This window comes from Terrapene carolina, unplaced genomic scaffold, assembly GCF_002925995.2.
Source record: "Terrapene carolina triunguis isolate 2854851 unplaced genomic scaffold, T_m_triunguis-2.0 Scaffold130, whole genome shotgun sequence".
Lineage (NCBI taxonomy): Eukaryota > Metazoa > Chordata > Testudines > Emydidae > Terrapene > Terrapene triunguis.
Window position 1 is genome coordinate 17,164,292 of NW_020664481.1, and position 16,382 is coordinate 17,180,673.

A 16,382-nucleotide genomic window follows, 5' to 3' on the forward strand; every position below is an offset into this window, starting at 1 on the left:
AGAACTTATACATTATGGGGCTTATTATCCAATAGGTTCTCTTCCCCATACAGATACATAAGTGAGCTCCCATTACTACAAATGGCAGCTGCAATGAAATTCCCACAATGCGTCAAGTGAAGACGATCACAAGTTTACAATAGGATCATGATTCCAATTTGGTTTGACAAGTCTTGTCTTCTACTTCAGTTCTAGCCCAGTCTCTCAAAGCCCCCCCATGCACTATCTACTCTCTCCATGATAATGCAAAATTTATTAGATTAATCTCATGAACACAAACAAGAGACTAGATTTAATATCTAAATGCAAAATTGTTCTCAAGAGTTGAAGTAGTTGTAAAGATCAGGGGCGGCTCTATGTATTTTACCGCCCCACGCACGGCAATCTGGCAGCTTTTGGCGGCATGCCTGCGGGAGGTCCGCTGATCCCACGCCTTTGGTGTACCCGCCGCCGAATTGCCACCGAAACTGCGGGACCCGCCAAAGGCAGCCTGACTGCCGCCCTCACGGCGACCGGCAGGCCACCCCCTGCGGCTTGCCGCCCCAGGCACGCACTTGCTGCACCGGTGCCTGGAGCCGCCCCTGGTAAAGATCACTGGCAACATATACATAGATACCAGATACTGGCATATGCCATCAAGGCAGAATTCATGGCCTTCTACTCTAAGACAGGCCTTATTCTGAGGAGCTAGAGAAACTGCCCTGCTAGCTCAGCCGATAAAAGAGTACTTATAATATCTTCAACTAGTCAGATATCCTTTCCAGTAGAGGACAGTGCTGCACTCATCCATTTACCTAGGTACTTATATGGTCTCTATTGATGTAGCTTCCAAATACCTCCCAACTACGTGAAGACAGAAATGACTCTTTCCTTCCTTGATTGTAGGGGACAGCTTGATTAATTTATTGTGGGTTAGGGGAGATCTGGTGCTGGAGTTTCAAATCCTGTGGGCTGTGCAAACAGGCAGAGCTCGGTGAATAAAAGTTTGGTAAGCTGTGAGTGCACACTGAAGCCTCACGTTTACTATTCAAGTTTTTACCTCATGCCAGGAATTCCCAAGATAGTTGCCATCTGTATGGGCCACGGTAATAAGTGTCTTAATGGTGTCTATGTTTTTCTGTTTCATTTCTGTGATGCTAGAGCTGGCAGTCAACAGTGAGAAGCGAGCAAGGGCCTGCACATAGGCATCTCGTTCAAGCTAGAATGCAGATACAAATATGAGAACAGAAATAAGCCTGAGAAATTGAGATGTCTGCAAATACTAAACAAAAAGCACCCTCTACCCCAAAATGCACACAACCCCCTCAGGTTTGGGTAACTTCCCTTCCAAGTATGGCTCTGTGATTGCAATTATGGCAAAGTATTTCCCAGTCAATATAGTACAGAAGAGCTGGAGACATACTAGCAAATGATCTTAATGGGAGCCTCAGAAGTGGGAGGCATTTGAGGATTAAGAATAAACCCCCACTATTATCTTTATTTATGATCCAGAGCTCTGGACAGATTAAAACTAAAACGGTTCTGCAAACAAAAACATTATGTGTGTTGATTAGCAGAGCAAGTTATTTTCACTTGCTTGAGATACTTTGGTGTAAGCTAACACACTTTTATAGTTTTACTATTACAGATGTCAGAGTCCATGATGACCTCCAGTGACCTAGACATAGCATGTCTAACATATACAAACCTGCATTCCAAAAATGCAGGCTATTCGGATTGCACATCGAATTCCTTCCAAACACAGAGATGCAACTTCAGTGTCATCGCAGTTCTGAAGGCCAACGCTGTAAGCTGCCAACAATGGAGTCCATACAAGCTAGCAAAAAGGAAACCTTTGTAAGTTTAGTTTCATTACCACCAAATCATGATTCTCCCTAAAGCAGTGGCTAGTGTAGACACTGCCCATGCCAACACTGTATCCTCCTATTCACATAATGAAGTACCAGAATGCCATTCACATACTTTTTCTACAGCATCTAGAGCAGGGGTGGGCAAACTATGGCCTGCGGGTTGGATCCGGCCTATCAGGGCTTTGGATCCGGCCCGTGGGATTGCCACCCCTGTGGCGCTGCGGGGCTAAGGCAGGCTCCCTGCCTGCCCTGGCCCCGCGCCACAACCCAGAAGCGGCCAGCACCACATCCCTGTGGCCTCTTGGGGTGGGAGGGGTGAAGGGAGGCAGAGGGCTCCGCTCACTGCCCTCACTTGCAGGCACCACTCCCCACAGCCCTCATTGGCCGGGAATGGTGAACTGTGGCCAATGGGAGCTTTGGGGGAGATACCCGCAGGTGAGGGCAGTGCACGGAGCCGGACATGGTGCCGGCTGCTTCCGTGAGCGGCGCAGGACCAGGGCAGGCAGGGAGCGTGCCTTAGCCCCGCTACATGCTGCTTCCATCCCAGAGCCGCTCAAGGTAAGCGGCGCCAGGCCGGAACCTGCACCCCAACCCCCTGCCACACCCTGAACCCCTCCCTGCACCCCAACCCCCTGCCCTGAGCCCCCCCACACCCTTCCCTGCACCCCAACCCCCTGCCCTGAGCCCCCTCATACACTCCACACTCCTCGAGCCCCTTTCTGCACACCACACCCCCTCCCACACCCTGCACTCCCTCCTGCACCCGAACCCCCTGCCCCAGCCCTACATTCATGGCCCTGCATGTAATTTCCCCACCCAGATGTGGCCCTAGGGCCAAAAAGTGTGCCTACCCCTGATTTAGAGTATATTAATATCCCCTATAAAAAAAATAAAGGCCCTTTTCTGCCTCCAATATTCCCGGCTCTTCTCTTCACACTCCTGAGCCACAGACTCTCATGGCAGAATGCAACACTTTTAGTCACATCAGAATATTGACACCTTCATAAAAGAGATGCACTGCTGCACTCTATGGCTTAGTTATCACAGCTCTCAATGAGGCATGTTATGGATTGAAGAGGATTACGTGCCCTAACAGATACGTGACGGAGAAATCCATACACTCACTTTGAACATGGGTCTGACGTGATCCAGGTGAGTGGCACTAGTAAAAGGAGCCTTTGCATGGCTTACTGCCTCCATGAGGGCTTTAGCTGTTTTAGCCATTTGCTCCATCTCCAGGTTGTACAATAACCGCCGCTGCTTCTCATTGGCTACATCTATGAAGAACACCACAAAACCTGCATCATTATATGTATTTTTGCTATCAGGCTCCATTCCTTAGTTCTGGGTATCAGATGCTGAAGGGAGATTTTTTAATTTTTAATCTAGAGACTGCAATTTAAGGAAGCTTGTTCAGAAGCTTTTGAATTTACTCAAGATGCTGTCATGGGACTTTGCCTTTCATATAAAGTATAAGCCTTGGGGTGAAAAAAAACAAACAAACACCATGTCTAGTACAACAATCCACATATATCGTAAGGTACAGTACTGCAGTTATACAGCTCTTCCCTTAACAGTCTCACACACTTTATGACCTGCTTCATAGAAAAACTAAAATCCAGAGGCGTATTTCATTAAGTCATTTAGTTCATGTGAACTACTTAAGAATGCTTTAAAGTCTCAAGTTTGCAAAACAGACGCTATGGCTATGTCTACACTAGAGAGCTTATAATAGCGCCACTGTACTGATGCAGCTGTGCTGCTGTAAGATCTCTAGTGTAGCCACTCTATGCTGATGGGAGAGAGCTCTCCCGTCAACACAATTAATCGACCCCCACCGAGTGGTGGCATTTATGTCAGCGGGAGAAGCTGTCCACACCAGCACTTACGTTGGTGTGACTTATGTCACTCAGGGGGGTGGTTTTTTCACTCCCCTGAGCAACATAGGTGGTAGTGTAGACATAGGCTATGTCTACACTGCCAATTGAACGACAAAACTTGTGTCTTTCAGAGGTGTGTAAAAAATAAACAAACAAACCCTGAAAGACAAAACGTTTTGCCAGCGACATGCACTAGTGTGAACAGCGCTTTCTCAGCAGAAGAGTGCTCCTGCTGACAATGCAAACACCGCTCATTGGGAGGATGAACGTTTTTTGTCAGCAGGAGAGCCGACAAGCAGCAGCTACACTGCGCGACTTTTAGCGGTACGGCTGTAACAACACAGCCATGTCGCTAAAAGCTGTGTAATGTAGACATAGCCATAGCCTATTAAAATAATGAGTGCTGTTTCTTTATTCCTGTAGCAACACCATCTCAGTCAACTCTCAAGATAAAGAGTCAATACCTGAATGTAAGACCTCGAAGGAGCATGCAAGCACCGAAGGAGGTAGTGCTGATTATTTGGTACTTGGTTCTCTTCCTTCAGTTGGCACTACATTAATTGCCCAATATGCTATTAAAAGTACAGTGCAGCTGGAGGTGCTGTCATTTGGATGCGACATACCATTTAAGTCCTCATCTATTTTAGGTACAGAAAGGTCACCTAACTTCAAGAGACTTTAATGATGTTGCCAACTGCTAAGCCCTCCCTGTGTTATCACCTCAGGCTGGGTCTACACTACAGCGGGGTTCCGACCTAAGATACGCAACTTCAGCTACGTGAATACCGTAGCTGAAGTTGCGTATTTTAGGTCGGCTTACCTGGCGGTGAGGACGGGGGAAAGTCGACCGCTGCCACCGACTCCGCTGCCGCCTCTTGCCGAGGTGGATTTCCGGAGTCGACGGCAGAGCGATCAGGGATCGATTTTACCGCGTCCTCACGAGACGCGGTAAGTCAATCCCCGATAGACCGATTGCTACCCGCCGGATCGGCGGGTAGTGAAGACATACCCCCAGATTGCAAACTCCTTAGGAACAGCAATCAGTCTCTCTGAACTATGAGGTGCCATTGTTAAACATGGCACAACATGAGATAGTTATATAAAACTCTGAAGACGACGACTGTCAGCTCTTTTCTCCTGGCCAAGCACCAACTTAGATTATTACATTCTGCCTCCCTTAAGTCCCTCTTCTTTTTCAAATAGCTACAGCATTCTTCACTTCTTCTCCTTAACAGTGTCTAGTGATGCCAGGAGCTTTTAGACGGAGGTGGCCACATACCAGTGGCCACATTTCAGTATTGGGTGAAGTGGTCCCCAGATTGCCAACACTTGTATGAAGTACACAAAGGCTAAGCTGAATTAATGCATTTTATAATGTTAATCCTTGAATACGAGATACTATTAAAGAAAAACTGACCATTATATTGAGTTTCTAATTAAATCTTACTTGGCTTAGTAGATTTAGTTGTAATTGCATATTCTTTTGTCTCTTTCATTGCAATTTTTTTCCCTTCTATTTCTTCATAGATAGTGGACAGATACTCTTCTGGCAGGTCTTTACTGTCATTGATTCCTCGATTCATTTTAATATATTGCTCTTTTGTCATTTTGTTCTTTACCTGTCAACAGGTGAGACGGATAAAAATTCAGGTGTCAAATTTTGAGAACAAGTTCTAGAGAAGAGCACTTGTAACAGTTCTATAGTGATTTTTCCCTACCTGGGGACTGTGCAAGTCTGTAGTCAGCATTATAATAGAATATGCTAAAACATAGGCAGTGTCAGCACTAGCAAATAGGGTTTGCCTGAAACAGAGAAACATGTTTTAGAGTTCTAGATCTTCAATCCATTAGCTCTCTCTGCGCATGCAGGGAAGAGATGCAGTTCAGAAGCATTACACACTCCTGACACAGTAAAACCTGACAAGGAATCTCATACTTTAGCCTTTTATATTAAAATAAGTTTAAAATTAGCCCAGCTACTGCTTAATATGTACTGAAAGCTACAGCAAGGCCAACGAAGGGGAAAGGGAAGAATTTGTGAAGCCATACATTTACAAGATTACAGAAAAAGGCATTTAAAAAAATGCTATTCATTACTATTCTTCCATCTTCTTCCACTGTTTTCAACAAGCAACTAGAATAAGATTTATCCACTAGTGTATCACTCACATCCAGGTTTCCTTTCTAAATATACTCATTTTTATTAAAACAGTGATGTGTGACTGATCTGGGGAGTGGAAATTGATTAAGTCTGGATTCTTAAGCAGACAGTGTCAAAGTTTTCAAGCAAGAATTGCATTTTCAAATTTGTTTTAGAGTAAAATGGTCTATATCATCCCAAATTGGCCCATCCATGCACATTTGACTGGCTGAAGGCAAGTGGGAAAATGCCTCATTACACAGAGATACATTACCAGGGCCGCCCAGAGGGGGGGCAAGTGGGGCAATTTGCCCCAGGCCCCGGGCCTCGCGAGCCCTGGCCCGGCGGTGGTCCGGGCTTCGGCGGCATTTCGGCAGCAGGGGGCCCTTCAGTTGCTCCGGGTCTTCGGCGGCATTTCAGCGGCGGGTCCTTCAGTGCTGCTGAAGATGCAGAGCGACTGAAGGGTTCCCCGTCGCCGAAATGCCGACAAAGACCCGGACCGCCACCGGGTGAGTACAAGTGTCACAGCTCCCCCACTTTGCCCCAGGCCCCCTGAATCCTCTGGGGACCCTGCACATTACTTACCAAACTAGATTTTTAATCTTCCACTAACAAACAATTAAGGCTCACAAAACTTTGATTTTGTTGAACTGATTAAGTACAACATGGATAAATAGGATATGCAGTATCTGAAGCATTCTTGCTCAATTAGATCCCATGCACTGGTTAGAAAGTGCTCTCTGAAGTGCCAATACTGCCACACCTACTGTCCAAGACTTCATGATGATTTAGCAGCTGCCTACAGGAACATCCCACGGGTCTTCCATTTAGCTATAGAACAGGTATAGCATGGACAGCAGCAACAAAATCTGCCCCCACACATCCCTGCAATGTGCCTTGCCCCTTGTGGGGCAAGCGCGAGTCAAGCCTTACTTTATTGCCTAAGGCTGCCAACAAAGGTGACCATTCCTAAGACAGTTTATCCAATATTATGTTTCAAGTTACCTTTGGTTACATTCAATGTATCTAGCTGCAAACTTCTCCATTAATCTATCAATCTTCTGCGCTTCGCCTGGCAACCGAAAGCCTTCCAGAAATATACGTAGAGCAGAGACAAAGTCCTTCCCGCAGAAATCAAGCTGGTCTACGTAGGCATACATCACCTCCTTGTTAAACCTACTGCTCTCCCCTAGAAATTCTCCAACTTGGGTCTAAACACAAGAGAGACTTATGAATATTACATATCAAACTAACTGTACCATCTCCCTTTTATATTTCAATGAACTTATTGTATAACAGTTGCACTGCAGTCAATTTCATAATAAGGTTGGTATGTTGCTCATGATAAGCAGAGCCACTGTGGAATATGGAAAGTCAAGTCTGGTCAACTGTCACAACATTTCATTAAGTGTCATTAACACCACCTTTAGAAGTCAATGCTGTAAAATAACCGGCTCCAGTAAGAAGCCAGCTCGCTCTTCTAGCAGATCTAAAAAGCAGCATTAGAAGGCAGGGCCGGCGCAACCCATTAGGCGACCTAGGTGGTCGCCTAGGGCGCTACAATTTGGGGGGCGGTGACCACGGCAGTATTTCAGCGGTGGGACCTTCCGCCGCCTCTGTGGGGGGCGGCATTTCGGGGCGGGACCTTCCGCCGCCTAGGGCGGCAGAAAAGCTGGCGGCACTCCTGTTAGTAGGCATGAAGGGAATCCCACCCCGTCCTCCATTGCCAAAAGAAAGGATCTGTAAAGAGCCTAAAAGGAGTATGTAAATTGGGAGTAGTGGTGCGGAGGCATAGGCGCAGGCACCCGGGGCTTTGCTCCCAGCCTCAGCTGGGGGTGGGGGAGGCTGGCTTTCAGCACCCCCCTATTAATGTTCCAGTGCCACTGTGCGGCAGTGGTTTGAGATTAACCTGGGGGGAGGGAGTTGAGAACCTTCATTAGATTCTCTACGATAAAAGGCAGTTAAAGTAAGGTGGCATGGAATATGAAAGAAGCAACAGCTGAATTGCTGGGGAGAGGGAAGGAATATCTTCGTAAAACAAATTAATCACTTAAGTAGCATTCAGTCTTACAAAACACAGACGTTCTTCTTGGTGCAGAAACTGTGCAATGTCTTCTGTTGTAGTGCCAAGCATGCCCTGTTCTTGAAGATACTGTATTCCTCTTTTTGACTTTTTGTTAAATCTATTCATACAGACAGAATATAAAAAAAATTAAATGAGAGGCAGAAAAGTTATAGCTTACACCTGGAATATCATTTCCCAAGACACTATGGTGCATAAAGTTTACTTCCATCTGCAGAGCTCTTACAAAAGGAAGGTATTTAAAAATGACGTTACTTCCACCTTAAAAGGTGAATAGTTAAGAAAAGACGTCTGGAAATTTGGGGGGAGGGGGGAGATTAATACCTTAGCTAGGTAACACTAGACATTCCATCCTGTGTATTATGTGGTATATTCAAAGACCACTATTTTAGAATTAAGGATGTCAAGATGATTTAGGTTTACAAAACAAAACACAACTGATTTTTCCAAATGCTATTAATAGAAGCTTTTTCATAAAATAAAAACAGTTTTAAGGAGGTTTGTGTGCATGTTTGGATGTTTTTAAAAGGAACATACTTCTACAGCATTTGAAGCATAGCAATATCTAGGATAATTTAATTTTTTTAAGTGATTATAAGACAAATGTAATTGGACCAATCATTTTATTCTCCCAGTTGTGTGTGTAACACAGGCAGCACGAAAGGCGAAAGCACTTGCAGAATTCAGTTTTCATTTAATATTATTAGTAATACAACTAAAGAGTATTTTTTTTTTTAATATAGCAGTTTGAAAGGGTCATTGCCAACTTGAAGTCTAACCATTTTTTTTAATTAAAGAGAAGTCTGATATTACACCTGCTCCAAACCAATTAGTAATTTGCAATTTACAAGTTTCCCCTCCTTTGTGGCTGAGTCGGCCTAAAAGGAGACCACCACAAAGTTGTGTCAAGAGCACAGAGTGAACAAAATCATCCCCCAATTCCTTTTAGTTACAGTAGACTTCGGGGACATCTACACTGCAATAAAACCCCCTGGGTGCAAAGTCTCAGAACCCAGAGCAACTGACTCAGGCACACGGGATCGGGCTGCAAGGCTTAAAACTGCAGTGTAGACGTTTGGGCTCCACTGCGATTTTTAGCCCCGAAGGCCAAGTCAGCTGAGCCAGGTCAGCCGCAGACATACCCCTCAGAAGTTAGCTTGTGACAAGAGTAGACAAAGGTTTTCAGAAGGAAGTGTAATTTTTAGTTGTCAGTGCTACTTTATTATGACAAGTGTCCCTTTAAACTGAACAAACACGGTTCCTATAATACATAGTGACTACAGTGAAGATGCATCCGACAGACATTCACACTAGTTATCCTTTATTTCCTTGCCAATCCACTTACAATTCTATCCCATGTTCAATTATCTCTTTTTGTTGCTTGATGACCTCAAATTGCTCAGGATCATCAGGGACAGCAGTCTGGATGCCAATGCTTCCAATTCCTGAGGACACCGTCGAATCCAAGGAACTCACACTACTCCGTCTTCTTCCAGTCTCCAAACATTTACCTTCACCCATTTCCTGATCTGAAGGCCTATCTGGACCTGCAGGTAGGTGAAGAGTACAAGAAGCATAAGAATGATTAGTGAGAAAAGCCAACATGCCCCCAAGGAGCATTTGAACGAACACACACTCACACTCCTTTTAAACCATCCGATCCCCCTCTCTCTCCAGCAAACAGCCACCAAACATTTAATCATTAGGGGCATCTTATGCCCCATGCCACTTTCCTGAAGCAGTGAGGGAGAAGAATGGAGGAAAGATCTCTGCGCCTCCGCCTAGTAAAGAAGGGTGTACAGCGTGCAGAACAACAGCTATTGCTACTTACAATAGCACCAGTTTCACCACCTAAGTGATCGGGGGAGAGCTGGCTAGCACACTACTCAATATGAGGGCCACACCTCATGTGCGGTTTTTTTAAAACTCTATTTGAATTCCTGGGGCCTACAGACACTATTAGTGCACATAAGAATTATCCTGTTCAGTCTCCTGCTCAACTCCTAGAACCTCAGCTTTTAAACAGAAAAAGAAATATCTGTAAACAGGCATCTTTCCCCATGTTCACTGGGAACTATCAGTTTGTAGACAAGACATGTTACTTTTCATAGAGCTTTGATATTCCTCAGTCTACCAAATACACTGTATTTTTTAATCTTAAAGCTCCCACAAGTTTTGCTAGCTGTTTAAAAAAAAAAAAAATCCATGTCTCAAGTACCTTACAACCTTGTCAGTGGATCTGCCAGAGAAGTGAGGATCACACACCAGGAATGGGAAGCAGAAGAAGGAGGACATGGTTTACTGAAATAGGACTTTATGCTTAACCAAATAGCCACAAAATCCTATTTCTGTAACCAATGCTCTGTTTCCTCATCCTCCTCATTCAGAGTGTTTTGTCAAGTCCATTATCTAGATTGTAAGCTCTTCAGGGTAGGTACCTCTATTGGTTTCCTATGGAAACACACACAGCACACTTGCTAGTGTTATAACAGCAGCAAAAAGGTGTACATAAAGTTATATACATTTATTTATTTGTTGGACACACATTTGGACTGTCGTCCACATTTTAACGCATTTTTCTACTGCTGGGGGGTGGGGGGGAGAATCTCACCAAGACTGGCCTGATGGTTAGGGTTCACATACAGGTCTTTGCTCCATTCGACCATGCACTTTAAAATAGAAACCAAACATTCAAGACCTTTTTTCCGCAGGCTGAGCTCCTGCAGAAAAGAAATAAGAAAAAAATTAATCACACTGTACTGGACAGGTCAAGTCCTAGATACTAAAATTTAGAATTTCTGTGCGGAGACAAAATACATCTAAAGCAGGAAGAGAACAAGCCAACAAATTCTCTCTCTCTAGTTAAATCACACCCGTAAAAACTTACGAAACAAACTCACCTCAGAGAGACTTAATAGTAGAGGAGAGCTGTTCTGATGTACAGCACTGCTGTTGGCTTTAGACACCAGTAATGACAGCTTGTGGGGTTTTTTAAGCTTGAAACAGTTTTAGTTGGAGAGCCATATTATATGCAACTATTGATAAAGCAGTGTTTCCAGGGGTAAAGTGGACTGTTTCCCTGCTGTTACTATGACTTCAAAGAATGGAAGAAGAGACTAAGGCAAGAATATCATTAGGGCAGGAATACAGAGCTACTTCAGTTCTTTGATCTAGCAATGTTTTATTGACATTGGCCCAGGTCTGTCTATAGTAAGTCCTGGATCAGGGATCACCAATTTTTAATCCTTGTAATTGCAAGAAATATTGTAAACAACATTCAAATTTTCTAAATGCTACTACTAATAGCTGCAAAAGGATTTACAATTCAGACCCTCTCCAAATAAAAGCAAATGGGTGCATCCCAGTAAGTGAGCTGCACTGCATTACCTTGACAGGCAGGCAACCAAGCTATAAATCCTCAGTCAGTTTCATTCCCTGGCCAACAAGGGGATTGCAGGGGGATGGTGTGAATGGATCTGTGACTGTGGGGGAGAGGTGTGTTCAGCTCCAAGGTGAAAAATACCAATGAGTGGTCCCTAGAATTTGCTTTCAGCACTACTGTTAGCAAGCAAGAGGTGACCGTAGCTCAGGGTCAATATTGGAAGGATAGTTTTGCACTTGCTGAAGAACGATTGTTATGCCCCATCATTTTCTACGGCTAGGAGAGTGCCATTTTAAAGAGGGGAAAAAACACAGCTTGTGATAAAGAGGTGAGGTCAAAACCATGGACTCCACACAATGCAAGTACTGTAACCCAGAATGTTACTGCTCTCGGGGTAAGCCACAGAAGGAAAATCAGATGGACTCAGTCACATGACTGATGAAGTAGGGAGAAGCCTACCTCATGAAAGTGTTAACTCTCCCTTAGCACCCCCAACAAAAGAGTGGCCTGAACATGTATAAGATAGTATTATCATTGGGCATTCAACCAACTAAATTCACTAGGAGATGAAACAATAGGACTACCTCCCCGGTGACAGTCATAGGTGACTCTCAAGAAAACCAACTGTAGCTGCGTTGCACACTATGCAAGTAAAAACTAAGTTGGGGTGGGCAAACTTTTTGGCTCGAGGGCCACATCTGGGAACAGAAATTGTATGGAGGGCCATGAATGCTCACAAAATTGGGGATGGGGTGCGGGAGGGAGTGAGAGCTCTGGCTGGGGGTGTGGGCTCCGGGGTGGGGCCAGAAATGAGGAGTTCAGGGTGCGGGAGGGGACTCCAGGCTGCGGTGTGAGGGCTCCGGCTGGGGGTGCAGGCTCTGGGGATGAGGAGTTTGGGGTGTAGAAGGGTGCTCCAGGCTGGAACCAAAGGGTTCAGAGGACCAGAGGGGGATCAGGGCAGGGGTGTGAGAAGGGGTGCAGGCTCTGGCTGGGGGATGCAGGCTCTGGGGTGGAGTTGGGGGGTTTGGGGTGCAGGAGGGTGCTCCGGGCTGGGATGGGGTTTGGAGGATGGGAGGAGGATCAAGGAAGGGGCAGGGGGTTGGGGCACAGGGAGAGGCTCAGGGCTGCAGGCTGTGGACGGCACTTACAGCAGCTCAAGCAGCTCCCAGAAGCAGCGGCATGTCCCACCTCTGGCTCCGACGCGGAGGCGCGGCCAGGCAGCTCTGCACGCTGCCCTGTCTGCAGGCGTTGCCTCCGCAGCTCCCATTGGGTGCGGCTTCTGGCCAATGGGAGCTGCAGGGGGGCACTTGGGGTGGGGGCAGCATGCAGAGCGGAGCCCTCTGGCTGCCTCTATGCATAGAAGCTGGAGGGTGGCCATGCCGTTGCTTCCGGGAGCCATGTGGAGCGGCCCCCGACTCTGCTCCCCGTCTGGAGCGCTGGAGCAGGGCAAGCCCCGACCCCGCTCCCCAGCGGGAGCTTGAGGGCTGGATTAAAATAGCTAGCAGGCCAGATCCAGCTCGCGGGCCGTATTTTGCCCACCCCGAACTAAGTGGTACTCATTATTTAAAGGAGGTGGCACTGAAGGGAAAAGCAGAGCTATATTATTTCCAATGTTGTTGCTCTTACCTGCAGAGGTGTCATTCCCAACTCGTGTCCACTCCGTCCCTGAGCGATTTTAGACAAGTCATTTACAAGGCGTTCAAAAATATTAGCAGCATTTAAATCACAGTCGTAGTTCACATAAATATCCACCACGCACTGAGCATCTTAAAAATGAGAAAAATCAGAGTATTAGAAATCAAAGATATAGAACTTAAAAATAGGTGGAAAGAATCTAAGTACGTTTTTTAAAACACGTTCATCACCATGATATCAGAGCACAGTTATTTTATACATCATTTCTTGATTAAAATATTTTGAATTAAAAGACAAATGCTTCTCTAAGGACACACACTTAAAGCTACCACTACTCTGATATTAGCTGCCTTCAGTATTTCCAGATCATTGTCAAACCAAAAGGAAAGTTATTTCTACATTGTGAAGAACAGGTAACTTTTATAACTAAATACCTGCACAAATTCTAGTCAAGGTCTGAATCACCATCCATTTGTGCTCAAAAGAACTTGAGGAGGTCTCCAAAATATTCAGGAAGATCTCTTTGAAAAACACCTGTGCACAGCAAATGAGACAAAGATACAACGTCTGCAGTTTCCTACTGAAGAATTTTAAAGAACATGCTAAATGAGCATATTCATTTGTATACAGTAATTTCACTTGGAAGAGAGTCTTCATCTCATGCATATCCAATTTGTAAAGGAGGTAGTACTTCAAGGTGCAAAGAAAGCAAAATTTTGAAGCAGCAATTTTTAAAGTATTGTGCTGTGCTTTGCTTTGCATTATTAGTAAAATGTATTGAGTTGACAGAACATTTTGTAGGTAAAATGAAGCTAAAGCACTCTTACCTCAATCTGCATTTTTAAATGGGTCTTAAAGTTTGAAAGCAGTGTGAGAAAGATGGCAAGAGATAGCTCAAAGACATCAGGAACAGAAGAGACCCCGTTTTTAGATAATGCTACACAAAGATATTGCTTGATTGCATTGATGAACATTTCATGTGTCCTGAATACTCCACCAGCATTCTGCAATACGGAGAGAAGCAGCTGGAGGGACACTATCTTAGAACGCAACTCATGGGATCTGGGGAAGAAAGCAGAAGACTATCGTTAAGAAAACAGGTTACTTTCATCTCTCTCTCTCTCTCACACACACACACACACACACACACCACACGTACGTGTGTAAGTCATAGTGACTCTTGAGGCCAAGTGAAATGAGCACTAGCTCAGTTCATTTCGGAGATAACAGCTTGCTTAACTTCTCCGCTGAGAATGCTAGGGAAGAGCAACCTTCTTACCTTGGAGATTCTTCTCCTTCTAGAGAATATTAGATGCTTGAAACCCATGGGATGGGGTCAGTTAGTCCAACTGATTGCATAAAAGCATAGGATTCAAACTGCAGAAGGAGTTCTTCCTACAGATCTGCAGAGATACTACATCTAAGGCAACTTCTGTTGAGACCACATGAACTACAGCATAATGGTTTCCTGAAGTACTGCATCCCTCTGCTATTTGGTTTATCCAAGTCAGAAGGTTTGCATACAGGGAATTTTCAACGCAAAGAGAACTCTCAATGTATTCAAAACAGGGGCGTAACTGGGAGCTCTGGATGACCAAGGCTGTACTATGAAGTACCTAGACAATCTGATTCCCTTTGTTCCTAAAAATAGCTATCTGAAGAGCATACAACTCAGTAAATATAATCTCATTACTTGGGATCTGGTGGTCCATCACCAAGTGGTTTCATCGAAAGCTTGCACAGTGACCGGAACACAAGGAAGGCATCTTTCTGCAGGATATGGGAGAATTTGGCAGCTGACTGAGATCCAGGTACATCTGTTTCCTAATGAGCAAAGAACCACCACATCAAATCTTCATTAAAACAACTGATAAGGTGAAAAAATTAAAGAGTCACCGAAAAGTCAAGTTTAGCCACAAATTTAAGTTCAGCAAAAGTCATCTTTACACAAGCTAGCAGGAATGCAATGATTTATTTTTAAATTCCAGTGGAATCTGTGTTTAAAGAACAAAGTCATCTGTCTGCAGTGTTCATAACCAAAGCAGCATCATGATGCAAGAACACCCAAAAGTGAAACTAATTTGCTTACACTGTCCAGTGTGAGAAATGTAAAAGAGACCATGCAAACAGAGTAAATTAGACTTTTTTAAACTCTGTTTCAATAATTTAAGGGTTTGGCTATATAAACACTTAGTTTGTGGCAAGTTGGGGCATAAATCTACTCTGCACAGCCAGCTAGTCACTAAGTGTCTGTGTGAAAACTGCTGCTGCGCACTGGAAGTTCCCTGGAGTAGATCAAAGCACACTAGGGAACTTTTAGTGTGGGCCACCAGGGTCTACATGGACACCATGCATGGCAGACTAGTGTGTGGTATATTTACAGCCTAGACTGACATGAACTACGTGTTCATTTAGACAATCCCTAAGATGCTAGTAATATAAGTAAGGGCACTTAATAGTTTTTATTCTTACAGCCCCTTCTAACTCACCATAAATTTGAAAGGGTTGTTTTTCCAAGTTACCTATCAAAAAGAAGTAATTCCAAACTTTCAGATGAAAAACTGAAAGCCACTAGGATCCAGGTATTGAGACAGACTATGTAGATTCACCAATATCTACAGGCATTCAGGAATGAGACTATTTTATCACTATTCAGACCACAGCACTCACATGAAAACAATGCAACCTGATCTTACTTTCATGCTCTTATAATGCAAACTTTCAGGTAGCAAAGCAAAAATTAAGAACATACTGTTCCACACCTAATTTTAAATACCAAATGCTGTCCTTTTGCACACTTTCTGATTTATCTTTTTCCCCCCAAAAGAAAATCAAGAGTGTGGGGGTCTTGTTTTTACCAGATTATCTGTGGAGGAGACAGACTGTCTGTCATCTGGAATTCCATTCGTTTGTACATTTTCATTAATACTACCAGCAGGGGCAAGATCCGCTGCTTCTAATTCAGATGGGGGAGTAGCTGTTTCAGCTGCAACATGCTTTTCTTCAGCCTCTTAAATAAATAAAAAAATAGACGAAAAGCCCAAATAAATACTTGCAATAATAAACTCACTAAAATATCAATGTCATACAAATTCTTAGGGTGCACAGGTGACACTTGTGGTTGATGGACAAGAGCAGCACTAATCAGCTAGAGGGAGCTCGTCTCAGCTTCAGCCAGAGGAAGGGTTACTGTGATACAGTAACTCCTCACTTAATGTTGTAGTTATGTTCCTGAAAAAGGCGACTTTAAGCGAAACGATGTTAAGCAAATCCGATTTCCCCATAAGAATTAATGTAAAATGAGGGGGTTAGGTTGCAGGGAAATTTTGTTCACCAGACAAGAGACATGTGTGTGTGTGTGTGTGTGTGTGTGTGTGTGTGTGTGTGTGTGTGTGTGTGTGTGTGTGTGTGT

At 44.4% G+C, this 16,382-nt stretch overlaps 1 protein-coding gene across 1 annotated transcript in view; it reads right to left on the reverse strand.

Moving 5' to 3' along the window:
• Window positions 1-16,382, reverse strand: part of ARFGEF2 (ADP ribosylation factor guanine nucleotide exchange factor 2) — a 59,294-nt gene that overhangs the window by 20,807 nt on the left and 22,105 nt on the right. Inside the window, exons 8-21 of the mRNA XM_024207436.3 lie at window positions 15,829-15,980; window positions 14,664-14,794; window positions 13,798-14,032; window positions 13,405-13,504; window positions 12,962-13,101; window positions 10,565-10,673; window positions 9,299-9,500; window positions 7,942-8,053; window positions 6,876-7,081; window positions 5,449-5,533; window positions 5,178-5,349; window positions 2,976-3,127; window positions 1,688-1,816; window positions 1,040-1,198 (exon numbers count right to left, since the gene is read on the reverse strand). Of these exons, the coding sequence (XP_024063204.2) occupies window positions 1,040-1,198; window positions 1,688-1,816; window positions 2,976-3,127; window positions 5,178-5,349; window positions 5,449-5,533; window positions 6,876-7,081; window positions 7,942-8,053; window positions 9,299-9,500; window positions 10,565-10,673; window positions 12,962-13,101; window positions 13,405-13,504; window positions 13,798-14,032; window positions 14,664-14,794; window positions 15,829-15,980 (2,084 nt within the window). The remainder of the gene's footprint in view (window positions 1-1,039; window positions 1,199-1,687; window positions 1,817-2,975; window positions 3,128-5,177; window positions 5,350-5,448; window positions 5,534-6,875; window positions 7,082-7,941; window positions 8,054-9,298; window positions 9,501-10,564; window positions 10,674-12,961; window positions 13,102-13,404; window positions 13,505-13,797; window positions 14,033-14,663; window positions 14,795-15,828; window positions 15,981-16,382) is intronic.